This window comes from Strigops habroptila, chromosome 1, assembly GCF_004027225.2.
Source record: "Strigops habroptila isolate Jane chromosome 1, bStrHab1.2.pri, whole genome shotgun sequence".
NCBI classification, from domain to species: Eukaryota; Metazoa; Chordata; class Aves; order Psittaciformes; family Psittacidae; genus Strigops; species Strigops habroptila.
In genome coordinates this window covers 18,013,640-18,031,864 of record NC_044277.2, presented here as the reverse complement: position 1 = coordinate 18,031,864, position 18,225 = coordinate 18,013,640, and the positions used below count along the sequence as shown (strand labels likewise).

The 18,225-nt window shown below is 38.5% G+C and overlaps 1 protein-coding gene across 1 annotated transcript in view; it reads left to right on the top strand.

Moving 5' to 3' along the window:
• The first annotated feature begins 207 nt into the window (after positions 1–207).
• The window catches only part of EMC2 (ER membrane protein complex subunit 2), a 34,352-nt gene continuing 16,334 nt past the window's right edge, over positions 208–18,225 (top strand). The window contains exons 1-5 of the mRNA XM_030508115.1: positions 208–291; positions 4,112–4,225; positions 6,750–6,814; positions 11,146–11,231; positions 13,772–13,829. Of these exons, the coding sequence (XP_030363975.1) occupies positions 252–291; positions 4,112–4,225; positions 6,750–6,814; positions 11,146–11,231; positions 13,772–13,829 (363 nt within the window). The 5' untranslated portion in view covers positions 208–251. The remainder of the gene's footprint in view (positions 292–4,111; positions 4,226–6,749; positions 6,815–11,145; positions 11,232–13,771; positions 13,830–18,225) is intronic.

Sequence of the window (18,225 nt, the reverse complement as noted above, 5' to 3'; positions counted from 1 at the left end):
ACAAACCCCAAAGCCACAGCGGGACAAGGGCCAACGTTCTGAGTCTCCGTCCCGGCCAGCTCCGCTTCCCGGGGACTCCCGCCCCCCGGGTTTAAGCTCCCGCCGCCCGTGAGCGCGCAGGGGCAGCCCGCCCGGCCGCTGCAGCCCCGGCCCCGGCGGCACCGCGCGGGGCGGTCCCGGCTCCCCGCCCGCCCCCCCGCCAATGAGGGCCAGGCCCGTCACGGCGGCGCGTCACGCGGGCGGCCGCCAAGATGGCGAAGGTGTCGGAGATGTACGACGTGACTTGGGAAGGTAACGGCGCGCAGCTGGGTCTGGCCCGACCGACCGACCGACCGACCTCCAGGCGCAGGGTGCGGGCGGCGGTGCCCCGTCAGCCCCGCTGCGGCGGTACCAGGCAGGCCGCCGCCTGTGCCCCGGCAGCCGGAGCCGGGCGGTGGCGGGGCCCGGACGGGGCCGGCGGCTCCGCGGGCTGCGGGTGGCCGGGCGGCACAAGCGGAGCCGGCGGCCCGTGCTCAGCCCCGCAGTGACCGCAGCTCCGCCGGTGGTAACGCGCACAGAGCCCAGAGAGCGGAGCCTGTCCCCGGGGCGGGGGGTCCCTTTCCCTGCGGGACGGGGGGGTGTCTCTCCCCACACACCGGTGCGGCGGAGCCCAGCCGCTGCCTCCGCTCCGCGCAGGCGGAGCCCCATTACCCCAGAGGACGGCGGCGGGTTGTCCCGCCCCGGCTTCCGACCCCACAAATAGTGCTGTAGCGCGTACAAGAACATAGGGCCTCTTGATGGGTCAGCAGTTTGTGTCAGTTCACCTCCTGGAGCGCCCGAAAATTACCTGATGTGTTCCGAAAATTCCGTGGTGAGCGTTTGTGGAGGAACTCGCAGGAGCTCTGAACTGACATAAAAGCTGTTGAAAATCCTGCTCCCCCGCTCTTTGTAGCTGTCACACACATGTTTGGTCCTAATGATTAATTATTTTTCGTATAGGAATACATTTTGAGGTTTACCTGACATTCCAGTAGTTCTCTCAGAAGCAGTACATGTTCAAATATGAGTTCACACAGCACTCAAGCCCATTACTATCTCCTATTAGGAGTAAATTAATGCTTCTCCATAATTTTGGCTGTAAAGGGGGAAACTTTAGCTAGGCGGTCCCAAACGTTACAAACATACAGTAGAGAAGATAATGCGGAGAGAAGCTCTGTGATCTTTGTTTTTATGTTTATTTTCTGCCAATCTGAGAAGGAATAAGTGAGAAAATAATTCCCTGATTATAGATTATTGGTTAGTTTAGGTTTGTAGTATGGGGATAAGAGGAGGAACATCACATGGGATGTATTTTAGCACATGCCAGTAACTTGCCCATCAGAAATAGTGCCTGTACTGTCTTTCCTGCATCTTTTTCTGTAGAATTCTGAAGCAAAACAGAATGGAATTTCAAATATTCGGTTTTCAGGTCAAATTGCATTAATCTCAGAAAATATTTAGGTGGTGTTCAAGAAAATAGTGTTGTAGCTGAATGATTAAGGATGAAGAATAGGGCTTTCTTGCCAGCATGTTTTCTGGTCAGTTTACAGGTAGGTTTGCTTTGCTCTGAAATCTGTTTGCATCACCATGATGTCATTAGATTAACATAGCACTTTGGGAGAAGTTTGGTTGCTTGTTCTTGCGTATCTCTTGTGAAGAGGTACAGTGGTGGTGAAGCTCAGCTTGGGTAGAGAGCAGGCAGGCCACTGCTTGGGCAGGGAAGTTGCAATGAGTGTTCCTGGTGGTGGTGCTTTAGGCTTTCTCAGAAGTTGCCCTAAACCAGCTTGTATAAAGAACTTTTCCAGTTTTTATTTTGCTTGAACATACATTGCTATAAAGCCCAGAGGTTTAGTTTTTTTGTTTTGGTTTGGTTTTAACTTCCTGTTGTTCTCAGGTGTCAGTGATTAGAAAGATAAATGAGATTTTTCATGGGATAGGTGTGTACGCTGTGGGTGTTTTTCTGTACGTTTAGCCCTAGATTGTTTTGGCTGAGATTATTGCAGAGTTGGTGTCTTTAACCTCTAGTGTAAAGGCTGGGTATAGAGTGCTCAAGTTTGCTGGTTTTGGACTTGGCTAATTCATACTGAGGTGAACATCCTACTCTTAGAAATAACCTAGATATTCTATTTCCAAGAGTTTTGGTGGACATCTGTGGCATTGTGCTATGTGCATAGTTTCTGCATATGGGTATGTTGAAAGAGAAATTTTTGGGGACCAGCTGTGGAGTTTTGTCATATCAGCTTCTTGGTTGATGTCTTCCAGTTTACATCCAAATGTAAGAGTTGGAGTGTAGGGGAAGATCTGTGTTGGTACAAGGGTCTGTGTCTGCTTTAGAAGGACGCATTTGAAAAATTCTGTATTTTTTCCTCTATTTTAAGACATGCAAAATAAGTGAAAATGAATGAAGTCCTGCAACAGACCATGCAAAGACTCTTCTCAGAGAAGAAGGCTTAAGTTCCTTAAGTTTGTGGATCATTAAATTAGTATTGCTTTTTTTTTTCTTCTACCTTATACTTAGAATGAGGTATTTCTAAAACCAGTGAGCTTCTTGATAGAGTCATATTAATGAGAACATTTATTTTTACTTTTTCTGTCATCGGCTGATACACTGTTCTCTGTCCTGCAGCTTTTTTCCATCACTGTAAATGCTGTACTTGGGTGATGAATGCTAGATGTGCATTCTGTTAATACAGAATTCAGACACTTTTCCATTTGGAATCACACTGGAATGGAGGCACTGATAATTTCCAAGTAAATGAGTGGGTAGAAATCAGACAGCTTATTTATTTTTATGCGTTTAGCTTGTCAGCTTTCGTGAATGTTTGTGTTCTCTCACATTCTTGGTGTCTAACTTTGGATTTCCAGGGACCATCATGTGTCTAGAACCATTTAACTTTACCCATGCATATGAAATGTAACCCTGTGGTGGTTTTGGTTGAATTTCAAAATACGAAATGTAGCACAATAACAGTCTTATGAGCGATCCGAGATCACTTCAGGTAGATGGAAGTAAGTTTGGTTCTTAATTTTTAACTGTCAGTTATGTTAACTATGTGTTCAGAAGTGCAAGAGAAACTGACAGCGTTTAGATCTATGGTTGTGTTTGTTTTTCCAGCTGTTTTTTTAAAGTTTTTAAAAAAATATTGGCAATAGTTATCTTGGTACCTTCATATTAGTAAAACCATTATCTAGTAATGAAACCTATTTTCCTTAAGTTTCTTCAAAATTTGTTCTCGTATATGGGATGTCTACATGTATATAAATGCATATGTGTATGTAAAATCACATTCTTAGCAATTTCCTGATCCAGAGGATAAATAAAACCTGGACTAGGTAGTGCTGTCTAGCTGACTTCATGAGTATGAGCTGGCTCTCTTGGATATCTGATCCGTAGTAAAATGTAAACTTGAAACACAAATCCTAATGCTAAAATAGACTGTCTTTTTTATCTTACCTAGATAAACAGTTGTAATTTTTATATCTTTGGGCACTTCCCTGGTGTAGAAAGCCTTCCATTTCTGCCTTTCTTGAGGCTCCTTTCCATAGGAATGTGTGGATTCTTTTTTAGAGTGGAAGCTCACAGCATTTTGGTTACACTGATACACATGAGCAGTGATTGAGTTATCATGGTTTTAATAATACTTCAACTAAAAATTTATTCAGTAAAATTTATCCACCTGGAGCAGAAAAGCAATTTTAGTATTGTTTGTAAATGTGTGAAACTACTCGGAAGAAATCTCTTGTAGCCTGTTTTTCCTAAGCAGGGGTAATGTCCATTAAATTTTATTGTTTATTGGATAACCAGGTATAAGGGGTTTTTACTGCATATGTTAATAACCTGAGAGACCACAAACTTGGAAGTTGAATCAGTTGTATCAGAGCATGAGCACAGTTTGTGTGACACGGTTTCAGAGGTCTGGTATACCTCTCTGTTCTCTAGTAGTTTTCTAATATCAGTAGAAGTCACTTTCTTAGATCTAGTGCTCTCTCAGCCCATTCTCCATATTCATATTTTCTGGAAATAAAATTCAAATTCCATTAGTGTCTGGAAGTCTCAATATTTTTTTTTTTTCTCACCTTTGCTTGCCCCCAGATATGCGTGATAAAATGAGGAAATGGAGGGAAGAAAACTACCGAAACAGTGAACAGATAGTGGACGTTGGAGAAGAGTTAATTAATGAATATGCATCTAAACTTGGAGATGACAGTAAGTAAACAGTCACTGTTTTCAAAACTTCCATCGTCTAATTTTATTTTCTCTTTTTAGTCTCTATTTTGTACTTCTGTGTTGCCTTTCGGTATCTGCTTATGTTGATGGAATATATATTACTTTCCGAGCCTAATAGGCTGACAGAATTCCTAGATTTTATTTCTTTCCACATATGGGCTGCAGTGAAAATAGATGGAAAAACTGCCTACTAGAACTTTTAGTTTGTTATATTAGAAGTTAGACCATTATGTGAAAACTTAGCATGAAACTGTTATCTAGCTGTCATTTGACTGATTTTCTGCTATTCAGCACCATGGCAAAAGTATAAAGGTATCTTTTTATGATAGAGAAAGCTATTCCTTAATCAAGCCATACGTACTGCAGGAATTAATATTCAGGTTGGATTTATTATAACACTACATTTGTGTTATTATAACTGAAAGTAAATCTAAGTTTTCACTATTCATTAAGTTACTATTTTCAGGGATTTTAACTACCTTATACTAATTTCAGTAGACAGAAGCTTGGATGTTATGTTTCAGACTAAAAGAGAGTTGCTTAGAAACGCGTCACAATACAACAGCGCTCTTTACTATAGACATAAAATAAGTGTAATAAAGTGCTGTCAAGATTGAATAGGTTCGCATATTAATCTTACATGGGTTTTTGTTTTAATGCTCATTCTTCTTCTTTTTCCCTTGTTTACATTTCAGGCAATTTAATATAGATATTCTGTAATACATTTCTCTTGTTCTTTAATTTTATTAACTGCTCTTATATAGTCACAAGGGGATTTCAGCAGCCACAGCAGAGCATTCTATTTACTAATAACAGTTACAGTATTCCGTATGATTAACTTTTTTCAGTTAGTTAACTTGTTCAGTTAGTTCAGTAAACTAACTTTAATTTCAAATCCCTAACTTCATGTTCATGGAATTAAAATCCACATAGTTATTTCAGGAAGACTCTGCCTCCCTTTCTTGTCAGGTGAGGAATCTTTCGGTATTGGTTTTGAGGCTCTGAAGATAGAATTTGTTTTATAGCGATGCTTTGCTTTGGTTCTGTCTTGCACACTCTGAGCTGCACTTCTGTCTGGGCTTCTTTCCATTGTAAAGGGCTTGGCCTCTGCAGATGTTGTACTATTTTTTGGGTATAAATACATGGATAGTCTACCCAAAATATCGTGTTGAAGACACCTCTGTGCGTAGCAGTGAGTCATGAAGTGCGCTTGGAGATCGAATGCTTGAAGGAGATACTGCACTTGGGGGGGGGGGGTGTCTTACATTGTAGCTGTGAGGAACATGCTTGGTTTTAGACTGGGTAGGCTTAATACACCCACCTACAAAAGAGTTGTTGTACGTTCCTTCTGCTTTAGAAGAACTTTGAGAGCTAACCTTGATTTTACTTTCTTCTTACCATGTTGCTAGTAATTTACGAGAATTGTATTTTAGTAAGGAATTGTTGAGGAGTTTGATATTCCTCTCAGATCTTGCTGATGCCTTTCTGAAACACTGTTCTCAGTAATATGGGCTGAGTCATCCCTTTCTTGTCACGGTTGAGTTTGTCCTTCTTTTCAAGTGTCATGGATATATGTTGTCTGTATTTTGTCTGTATCCGTGTATGTATTTTTACATTCATAGAAAAAATGGATACATTACATAATAAAGATAGAATATGTGCCTTACAAATAGTTCCAATGAAGAGGGGTTACAGGCTAATTAATACATATTTTTCTTCTTTTATATACCTAGCAAGAAGTAGTATTTTCTTAAAAAAATAGTGGAAATTCTCATCATAGAAACTATTTTTTAAAATGAGAGGACTTTTGTTACTGCTATTTCTGTATTTATTGTGTTTTATATTTTATATTTTTGTTTTGGAAGACATTTGCTTCTGTTTCATTTCTATAAAATATTGAGTGCACCTGATTAGATTTCCATGAGTTCAAAGCACTTAGTATTTCTAACACTTGCATTGCATGTTTCCCTCTACCATAACCTTTCTTTTCTGCAGCTTGTAAAGCTGCACTGTGAAGTTCTTTACATTCAAGAACTTGGGAGTCCTAGAACAGAAATAATCTAATCTGTCATTGGGTTAGAGAAGTTGTTCAAGTCCAGGAAGAAGACAACATTTGTAGGACTTTCAGCAGTGAAACAGTTAAGGGAAATTTGTTTTCTTTCTAGCCCAAATGGCTGTTCTCCAGGTCTGATCGGAGAGCAAGTCCTAATGGGGATCTGTTTAGAAGACTGCAGCTATAATGTTAGGAAAAGTAGAGAATTAGAGCCTTTTTGCCTTTCAAGATGTCAAAAGGTACTTTGTTACTAAAAGCAATAAAATTGCTTCAATGCCTTTTTAATTAATTCCAGCAGTTTCTTAAAATGTCCCTGTTTCAGTAGTGATCCACGGGAGTAGAAGGGGGAAAATACACAGACAGAATTCATTAATCTTATTTACATTGTAGGTGTTTCCCATTATCTTAAAAAAATCACTTATCTGCATTTAATGTCTCTTTTGTGTCCAGTTTGGATAATATATGAACAGGTGATGATTGCTGCCCTGGACTGCAGTCGAGATGATTTGGCATTGGTAAGTTTTCAAGTTGACTTTCTCTTCAAACCTGAAGTTTTCTTCCTGAGCGTCTCTTGCAGATAGTTCCTTGGACGGTTACAGGATATTCTGAACTCCACAGCTTGGACTTCTAGAATATCTATTGAGAAGTACATTGCTGGGAAGAAACTACCACCACCTACCCCTTCTCATGTGTAAATTTTGTTTAGACAGATCCTGTCTCTTCCAATAGCCATGAAAATATTTACAGCTACTCTGGCATGGGCTAAATGTCAAGAATAATATTGAAGTTTCCATATTATACAGAGAACGTTTGTTTATTGAAAACCTCTCAAATAATATTGAGGTTTTTGAGTGTTTTGAGGTAAAACGTCCTGTCATGTATATTATATTATATGTTGTATTGGCTATCATCAAAGAAAGTCATTGACATACTGGAGCAGGTCTTCAAGATGAGTGAGGGGCTGGACTGCGTAATGTGTAAGGAAAGGCTTGAGGGATCTGTGTTCGTTAAGTCTTGAGAAAGCTAAGAAGGGATTTTATTGCTATCTTTGGATATGTACTGGTGAGAAAGCATAAAGAAGGTGGAGACAGATTTTGGTAGATGAGCAGCAAAATACAAGCGTGAGAGACATAAGCTGCAACAAGGGAAATTCCAATTAAATACTCGGTAAAAGTTTTTAACAGTGTGGTTGGTTAGGTAGAGAACACTTTGCGACATATGCTCTGGAATCTCCTTTGGAGATGCCAAGAAATGGATTGGGATATGGCCCTGCGCTCACTTGGAACCTGGCTCTGTTTCGAGTGGGGATTTGGAGCAGATGACGTCCAAAGGTCTGTTACAGTCCAAATTATTCAGTCATTCTTGATGAAAGATACTGTTAATGGATAATAGTTAATTTGTATGGAAATTTATTTGAATCATACAAATAACAATTTAGATTAAATGAGTTTATTTAGAACTCTTCACACCTGTTCACTAGATTAAAAATAAAACCCCCCACCAAAACAAACAAAAAAACCCCAAACCCCAGCTAAGTTTAGCTAATCCTTTAAAGGCAGCAACCGAAAAAGGCAAAAGTGTGGTTTTCAGGAAAAATTTAATAATCTTTTCATTCCTCCTTCACAGAACTCTAGGTAAAACTCCCGCATGAGCTTGTCTTGTGCCTTGAAACCCTGCAAGCTTGAGCTTATTCTGAGTGAAAAGAAAGGTATTTTCGGGAGTCCAGGTCTTTCGTGGGGATTACTCTTCCAGTGCCTTGCTCTCTGTCAGATGGCAAAATACCTCATAAAGTCTTTGAGCTTCATGTGATGTCATTTGGGTGAAACTTAATGGTCTGTGATATACAAGAGGTCAGCCTAGAGGATATAGTTGGGAGAAGGGCAGTTTGAAAGTAGGCAGAACTAGACAAGTTTATCTCACATCTCACATATACGTGGTAGAATGGTGTACACTGGAACTACAGCACACCACTTTGAACTTGTCATGAACCCACTGAACTTCCCTTTCCTTTGTTCCTCAGAAGAAAATACTGTTGTAGTATAGCTGCCTGTTTAAACAAAGCAAATAGACTTACTGTTTAAATAAATACTTTTCTGTGTTCTGATTTATATCTAAACCAGTTTTGGTCTTTATTTTCAGGGTCTTTTTAGGAAGACTTTCACAAAATTGTTGAGGGAGCTGGTGTTGAAAGATCAGTTGTGAAACACTTTGTTTTTACTAACCCTAGCAGGGATTTTACATTTCAATTTCTGTGCCCTCTAAGGATTATTGCTTAGATGAGAGAATGCAACTTATATGCAGCTCAGAAAGGAGGTTAAAAGCTTAGAGGGAAATTTAGTTATTTTATTTTATTTTATTTTTATTTTATTTTATTTTATTTTACTTGATTGATTTATAATAAAGAAGTAGTTAATTCAAACAAGTCAACATCATATGTGGCTTTTTGCTACAGCTGTAGCCTCAAAATAGACAAACAGCTTTGGAACTTCTGTTTTTTAGCAGTGAGCTTTTGACAGCTGTGATGCATTTTGCTTAGGGGGATGGGTCTCATCTGCTCTGAATGAGGAGGCTGAGGTGGGTTTCAGAGTCATTTATCTAACTTTTTTTCTTTTTCTTTCCTTTCTTTTTATTACTGTTGTCCTCTCTGTCCTGTATGAAATATCTGTGCGTAATGCATGCCTCTACTGCAGCGAGCCCATTCTTCCACGTGCATGTTCTGGTGCAGTCACCTACTGTTGGCAGGCACTTGCACTGCCAGTGTTTCTAATGAAGTCTAGGTTTATATTTCTTTGCCTTTGTCAGTCCTTTAAAATTAAAACCTGATGTGATTAAAAAAAAAATAATCAGAAAGCAAATTAACTGCACATTGAAGTTTCACATACAAATGAGATTTGCCATGGTAACTGCTGAGTTTCTGAGAGAATCTCAAAAGTAGATTATTGATATAGTGCAGAATAAGTCCTCAATAACATACGTGATTATAGGGATTACAAGTTAAATTTGAAAAGGGGACATTCAGTGCTGCTGAGTCCAAAACATTTTGAAGATATAGCTAGTGTGGTTTATTCATGCTCTTTAGTTTTCAAAGGTGTTACAATGAGTTGGTTTTGACTGTCTCACAACTTTTCATGTCACTTTTTGTGACTGATGTCTTAATCTACAGGAGTTTATTTTGGCCTTGTGGCTGCTGTGTTTGGTTGAATAATGAATAGTTGGATCTAACGTGAACAATTCTGGTCTTGCATTCCTGCACTTGAGTGCTACTTCATCAGCTTTTTTATATTGTCAGCAGGGATTTTCTAGATGTGAAAGTCCATCTGCAGATTGTGGAGCTTAGTAGTATTGCAAATGTTAAAATTTTTGACATTTCAAAGTTTTACTGCAGAAAAGCAGTAAAAGTCCATGCTTTTATACTGAAAATCACTGTCATTCAGGATTCCCAGATCACTGGGCTACAGGGTGGATTTATTGTCTGCAAAAGTTCTTTTTAAAACCTAGGAGGTTGTTTGGATTGTGAAAGCTAGAATGAAACTACTTTCCTGGAGTTTGAGATAAGATTTCCTGTCTCTTAAGAATGTTCACAGATCAGCTATCTGTAACATGCTGCTACATACATGTAGTTTTTTGTGACAGTTTGTTGTCCAGTGCAGCAGCAATTCACCTAGACATCACTCAAAGTGCCAGTAAACTGTTCCTGTATTAAACCTGAGCCTTGCTATGTGAAACTGCATTGCAAAAATCTTGTTTCATTGCAAGTTAAGATGATCATGATGAAGATAGTCTGTGCTTACTTTGAGGCTAGGCATTTATTTCCTTGATTGCTGTTTCCCTTCTCTCTTCTTTCTCTGTTTTTTTGGATCTGGGTGAGATGTGACTGTTTCTCTTTGCTGTGCTCTAGCAATCTGTTTATCTACAGAAACAGAGAGGGAACCTACTAATTGTTATTGATTTATTTCTGTATTTTTCATTTGACCAGTGGATTTGATAAAATGGAACAGATTATGTAGATAGGCCTCTGCTGGAACCTTAGGTCTGAAGAACAACTTTATAAGATGAGTTGTATAACTAAATGCTGGGAACAGGAGGTTTCTGTGTGAAGCTTTTAATGTGATTCTAACCACTGGTCTTTCAGGGAGCCTGGGGACTGTCCTGCTTCCCACCGTAATGAGTCAGCTACAGGCTCTGCAATGCTGTCTAGCCACATTCACGATATGGTTGGAGTTAGTTTGCTCTGGGGAAGTTGTGACTCAATCCCTTTTTCGCTAATCCAGAGAAATCTGCCTGTGATGAATTCTTTTTATCCAGCCCAGGTGTCTCACTGATTTCAGGAGTTAGAAGCTATGCCTCTTCTGCCAGCAGGCTTAACCCAAGCCAGTGACAAACATTTTCTTTGGATTCCAAAGTTTTATTTTAAAAATAAACACATAGCATAGTATTAGCATAGTTTGTTCCATTGTGAGATACCCATTTATTAAAGAAGTATCACATAAGCTCTTACTGTCTTTGTTTTGTTTTTCTACTGTCTTCTGTAATTATGAGTGAACTAAGTACACTTCAGGTTTTAATAGTATCAGAACTACTTTAGTACCTGAGTTTAATTTCCTCGACAAATAACTATATCCAAGAAAGCCTGACAATCTAGCAACCTTTATGGACGATATTTCTTAGATTTAGCTTCTTTTTATCAATACATTTTAGTGATTATTTCAAAAATTGGTATTTGCTTTTACTCAGGAATGCCTTTTCAGGTTGTTAAATTATCAGCCAAGGACTTTTTCTTTTTTTTCTTCCAGCTTCTGTGTAGATAACTGTATTCACAATAGTATCTTGGGTTTTATTTGTGCAGTTTTGTCTTCAGGAGCTAAGGCGGCAGTTTCCTGGGAGCCACAGAGTTAAGCGATTAACTGGAATGCGATTTGAAGCTATGGAAAGGTAAAACGTGAATTGAAAAAAATGTACTTTCTGTCTGGAAAGGTGCTTGCTATTTCTTAAAAAGGCATTCAGGCACTATGAAAACATGGAAGATCCAGGCTGGGCAGTTTCTTTATAGAAAACAGTGGTGTGCATGATCATACTATAATGTTTAGACATTTTTATTGCATTTTTACATGTACGATGCAGTGTTACTTTTTTGCCATCTTCCCATCAGACTTCATAGATTAAAAAGATCTCTTACTTGACAGTATAAGTCATTTACAGTACAACACTAGGCACTTTTTTGGCAGAGTCCAAGAGGTATACGTTTCACCTCACAGAGCTAGAGCAGCATATGAAGATCAGTGCCAATGGTTTTTTGCCTTTATTGTTCTCCTGTGCTCCTAATCATTGCAGGATGTAGCTCTTTTCACTTGTTTTCTGAGTGTGGATAAATCCAGTAGAACTTAGTAGGGGTTAAATCTATAGAGTTTATTATAGAAACAACTCAAAACCCATACCAAAGAGGATGGAAGAACCTAAAAATTAAACTGACCATTGAGAAATATCCTGTTATGACATACTAATTTTAAAAGGAATTATTAAAATAATGAACAGCTTAAAACTTTACAGCTTTCCAAGATTAATGACATCAGAGTTTGAGGTTGTCTGCCTTTTCTTTATTGTCTGCCGTTCTCCTTGGATACATCTCTGATACATTCTGTTCTAAAGCAGTCTCAAGGCAACTAGATGTTCCACATTTCTCACTCACTTCCTATCAAATACACACTCATGAAGAATTTTCATTAACTTAGCTCTTTTCCTGTCTTCATTTGATATGGGGTAGGAAGACAGTGAGAGAATGGCAGCAGATTTCCTCCATTCCCAAAACCTATTCAGAAGTGCAAAACATCAGAATTCTGTTCAGGCTTATGTGACTACATTGAAGATACTATCGCTTGGGAACAGATCTTTGTGGGAGATGACTGCTGCACGAACGTTATGTGTTATTTCAGCAATGAAGTGCTATTGAGCCACAGCTTTCCAAAAGTGCTCATAAAAATTCTTGACTAAATGTCGCTGTCAGATTAGATCCTAGAGATTGGAGTATTAGGAGAGCAGAGGCATTAACAAAAGCTGACGTTTCATCTTCATAGATTTTCTCCAGAAGTCAGAGACGATAGAGGCTTCAGCTCTAGGTGGTTTTGAACAAGAACCCTTCTGCAGGTGCTCTCAGCCGTGCCCTGGAGAAGCCTGTCTCTCTCCGCTTGAGTACAAATGATGCCTAGGGAGACTTAGGCTGGAGGGAATCACATTTTCAATTGAAGAACTGAGCTTCTCGTTAAATTCTGAGTGACTTCTAGATCTAGGAGGATCTTGCCCTCCCCAGCAGAAAGAGGAAATAGTGAAGGACATTCCTGTAGACTGATACATCTCTGTAGATACTTGCTAATCAAAAGAATACCTTTCTGGAAATTCACCTGTAAAGCTGGGATTATGGCCTTTCTGTTCAGTCTTGTAAAATATATTTGATAAAGTAGGAACTTACAGAGAACATGAATACAGCATTTTACAGCACGTCTTCTAGGTCTGTAGCAGTCACCTTCTACTCATTTCTGCTTTTGTGCTTCCTTTCTCATTTGTTCTCATACCTTGTGGTAACTGTACTGGACAGCTGAGCTATGCTAATGTCAGCAATGCTTAGGGAGCAGTGAGAGTACGTAAATGGTGTCCAAGGTGAGAACAGGATGTGTAGCATCAAAATCAATCAGCAGTACCTCTGAAAAATGACTTGTCAAACTATACATGAAGGCACAAAATATGCCCTAGTTATGTGGTAATAGCACAACAGCTGTGTAGTCAAATGTGTTTTAAATTGAATTATTTGGATCATGTGCACAGCTGGCTGAACACACAGATCTGTTTCCCAGAAGGTTTAAAGCATTTATAGCAGGTAGAGTAACCTGTTTTGTGCATACTTCAAATAGCAGAATTAATTAATAAAACCTATGTGGTGATGGTGGAGAATATTTTCTTTCAAGATTTATGGTATAGTCGAGGGTTGGGCTCTTGTGTGAATCCCCCCAGTTTACTGTATGAGGCTGCTTATACTTTATAAAATCATAATAGAAGAAACTTACATGAAGTTTTATTACAACAGTGAAGTAAAAAGTCATTATTTTGGATGCCCTTTCAAATTTTGAGGGTTCTCTTTCTTGGGAAGAGTGAAAAGGAGAATTGGGAAGTGATAATTGGACCTATTTCCAAAAGAAAAAGAGGGAAAAGACAGGAGAGTAAGGTACTAGGTGTAAGATATGTAAGTTGCTGCTGAAACAGTATTCCGTGAAGCAATTACCATGTACTTTTTTTTTTAGCTGAATGACATAAAATACTGCTGTTAATATTTAGCACTCAGGAGAATTTTGTATGAGTATAGTTTGCTTAAACATGTTCATTATTAAAAGTTGCGGGGGGGGGTTATTAAGTATTTCAAGGACAGTCAAAAAGTCAGGAGTTCTGCCTTAGCAGAAATAAATGCGGATGATTTCTTTGAACAGGTACGATGATGCTATCCAGTTATATGATAGAATTTTACAAGAAGATTCAACTAACACAGTAAGTTGAAAATACTTTTCTGAACTGCAGTGGTATGTTGTTTGAAATGGTGATTACATTTTGTGGGTTTCTCTGTGGGAAAACGTGGGCCTCTATTACTGTATTTGTTTCCTAGTATAATAACATGCATTACCTTCATTAGAACAAATGAGGTGTGTTTCATGATGAGAAGGCACTTAAAGTGCTTAAACACTGAGTTTAGACGGTGGCATTATAACTAGCAAACTTCCATGCAGCCTTTGTAGGATTTAGATTGGGCTTTACAGCTTTTACTTTTTCACTAAATATTAAGTATTTAAAGGACTAACACAGTCTGCTATGTGTCTTCTGTCCTAATGCTTAATCTACCTTAAAGATTGAGTATGAATACACTCAGATAGTGCTTGAATAGCAGTTATTTTGATTTATTGTCTGGGATGCTTTACTAGCTTTTGAACCAAAATATAAAACAAAATCTGAGACAGGCTGTTCTTTTCTTTTAAGCAGTTTGTGAACACTGGTTGTATAAACCACCTTGAGCTATTAGACGCCAAAAATGAAAGTCTAGGGAAACTTGTAGCAATATGTTTTCATGCATTTTTTGCCACAAGGATAAAACTAGAAATATGAAGAAGCTATGAAGTTTCAAACTTTTATATCACGTGTTGCAGTCAGTTATTATTAATCATTGTTGGAAGGTATATGTTTGACTGTGTTACTTAGTTTCAGGGAACTGGTTCTCTTTATTGGGTAAAATTCTATGTAAATGTAGTACTTGGGCTATTGCAGATGTTTTGGCAGTCTCATGCAAACCTTCCTTGCTGTGTTTTGAACGTCTACCTTTCTTCAGTCAGCTAATTAGTGTGGTCGGCTATTCAGGAGGGGAAAACCCATAGAAACACACATAACTGGGGTTAAGTAGGATGGGCCAGAGCTGGATGTAGATGAAGTACTATCACTTAAACTAAAGTGAACCACCAGAAAACAAATTTAAAACAAACCAAAACAAACCCCAACAACAACAAAAAAACACCCAAACCCAACAAACCAGAAAATTATTTTCAAGGCAACACATCTGAAAATGTTGATACCAAGTTAAAGATTTGAATGACAGTGGTAGATAAAACTCTGTCTTTTAGCAGCGATAGAACTCATACTTTTTGTGCAAGGGTAAAAAGAAAAATTTCAATTCTTCACTCTTGCATTTCACTTTCCCTAGAGTGGAACTACATAAACTGTGTTCTGTGTGACAAATGTAGGTGATCTGCAGTTGTCCTTTGAAAGTCTGTAGTTTTTGAGTGGATGTTAGGGCACAAGGTGCATAGCTGTCTGCAGTAAATGTTGGTGGATTTTATCAGTGTAGGGCCCAAAGAGTTTCAGAGGCACTAGGTCTTCAGAGTCGTGTCTAAACTAGGTGGAACCCACTTAAAGTGAAGCCAGAAGAATAGGTCACCTGGGTTCACATTTTATGTGAACTTTTTGCTGAAGCCAGTGGAAAATGGAACACCATGTTACAATGACTTCTGTGGGCCACACATCTTTGAACTGTGCATTTTTGGCAGCTTTACTCTTCAGCTGTCTCAACATGGCTGTCGTCATCTGAATGGTTTGTTGGATGGTTTTATAAAACAAAACTATATATTTAAATAAGTAATATGCATGCCTATTACTTAATTTGGATTTCCTCCTTAACAAAATCATAAAGATCCGTAAAATGGTAATATTTAGAAGCATAAGATGTAAATACTAGAACGGCTGCATGATCTGTTGAATTTCTTAAGATCTGAGAATAGAAGTGGAGAGTGCTAAAACGCAAGGCAAAGGTTTCATGCTATGTAACTATAGAATAGGTTGGCTAAGCCTTGCATGTGAAGAATACAAGTTAAATAGAAAGTTTTGATAAATTGTCATGTGCAGATATCTTTGTGTCTTTTACCTGTTAATTGTTTCCATGCACACATGTGGCTGCTGTAGGAAAATAAGTATTTCAAGATTTTAAAAAAGAAACTGTTGCTGAGTTTGTCTTGGCACTCACCTTACCTTATAGCAATTTCTTCTGGTCTGCTGACACATGGAGTTGCTTATGTACATTAAACATTTTGGCAAGTGCTATAAGTGAAACACAGACATTTCTTCACACGAATCATATAGAAATGATACTTTGCATCGACTGACAGATTCAAACAGAATAATGAAAAAAACTTTTTCAAAACCTTATTTATTTTAGACTCCTTGCAGACTTTTCCATTACAAAAAGTAAACTTTGAAGTCAATTTATCTAATGGACATTTACACTTCTGGATGAGATTTTGTTGCATGCAAAATGCTGAAATTAAGATAGCATTAATTATTTTATTTAATTTCTTAGAATAGAATTCAAAGTAATCTTTGTTTTTGAAAGATGACCATGTCTCCATGTTTTATCTCACTCTGAACTTACCTGCTGAAAGAGATGGCTCGTTTGACAGTGGAGCAACATTAATGTTGTCACTTCAGAGATCGTGTTTCATTTTTCAAAGCATGTAGACGTTGAGTAAGAGTCTGTCCCTTCTCTAAAGAGTTTAACATTAATGAATGAAATGTGACTGCTGTGAAAAGCACGACTGGTGTGTATTTCAGTAGGATAATAATGGGAACCTTTTCCATTCTCATCCATTTTGATTGAAACGAAGGCTTATTAATAGCTGTAGCTCTGCTATTAAAGCTGCATAACATCTTCCATTGTAGAGCCTTTTTTAATTAATTAAAATTTAATTAAAAATGAAAATCTTTATACTGGTGCTGAACAGTGGCTGAGTTTTTTGTAGATCTTCAGATAAAATGCTTAGTCTGTTTCTCAGAACAAAATACAGGAGGCATTGGTTTCTAAGCAGCATTGGTAGAAAGGACTTTTGGGTTCTGGGTTTGTTTTGGGTTTTTTTCTGCTGTTAATGTATTTAATTGAGGAATCCTCATCCTGCTTTGCTTTGAAGGAAGCTTTTTAATTAGATAGCTATATACTTCTGTCAGTCAGGCCCTTCTCGAGGTGTCCTGTCCAGGAGCGCAAAGAAGATTGATGATGAAAGAGGAAATTGAGTTCATGTGTTCAAGACTTAGGTTGGTGTCTAATCCACTCTACTGTCATCCTAACGCGTCTGCAATTTCTCCTGATTCTTCAGCTAACCATCAAGAAGATTGCAGAGCACTTGGTCAGCACCAGGGGAAAGTGAGATAAGGCACAAAGTTCTGCCTTAATTATAATCCGTGGAAAATCCGAAGTCTTTACTGGGATAATTCTTCTGCTATTTTCTTGCTGCTTTTTCAGCTAAGCTTTTAATACAGGAAGACACTGTATATGCTTGCTTAGTTTAGGGCACGTGGATAATCTCATTAACTTCATGGCTCTAGTAATACAATTGTGTGAACGGAGAATTAAGGATTAGACTTTTCAGAACAAGATAGTGCTCTGGGTGAAGTTGTTGTCTTTCAGGCTGTGTGAAACACTAACAACTCAGTTATTTATGGGAGTGGGCAGGAACAAGTACATGCATATGGTCACATGAAGTTACACTTTCCCATGCTATTTTGAGATTCTTTTTCTAGCCAAGCTGGACATTTTTCAGAAGAGGCACAGGAGGTGGTTGAAGACATGTTGAAACAGTGATAATTCTTTATTCCATATGTATAATGGATACACATCCTGCAGTAGATGTGTATCCATTTTGAACAGAGACCTTCTGTGAAGTTCTTGCAGCTTTGTACATTGATCTACAGGACACTTTAAGTTACAAAAAAGAAAATTGCTTACCAAATGAAGTATCTACTGATTGGAAATTTTCTGAGGTGTCGTGCGTAAGTTTCATTAAATATATTGCTAGCACTGCCAGGAAAGACACAAGTCCGAAACTTATATACATATAATGGTAGTTTTAAAGGGAGTCAAATAAGATAGTTTGGTGCTGTGTCTGATGCAGGATGGAGTTGGTGAGAAGTGTGAAGAGCTGCAGCTGCTGCTTCAGATAGTCTCCAAGAAGGACCAGTGGTTGAGCTGAGGATGTGCTACGTGGATCCTAGAGAAATGTTTTCTTCTTTTGACATTTAGAACGTCATTTGTCTTTTATCTTTTTGGGTTTTTTACTGCTTTTTGAACTTGTACAAGTTTGGAGTGCGTGTGTCTGCATCATTCAGAAATGAGGTTTCATAATTTACTCATGGAGTAGCCAAATCTCCTTATTTTTTGTAAAAAGTTTTGTTCACCATTGCTACTTACGCTTTGATATTATCCCTAAAGGAGCAGTTTCAACTCAGCAGCTCTGTGCCTGCATAGATCCATTTGCAGGATTTGGCCTGATCTGTCTTCCATGACTAATGTTGAAAGAACTCTTATGTCTAATTTGTTACTGTGGTTGTAGTCAGATTATGTGGTATTTTTTGATGT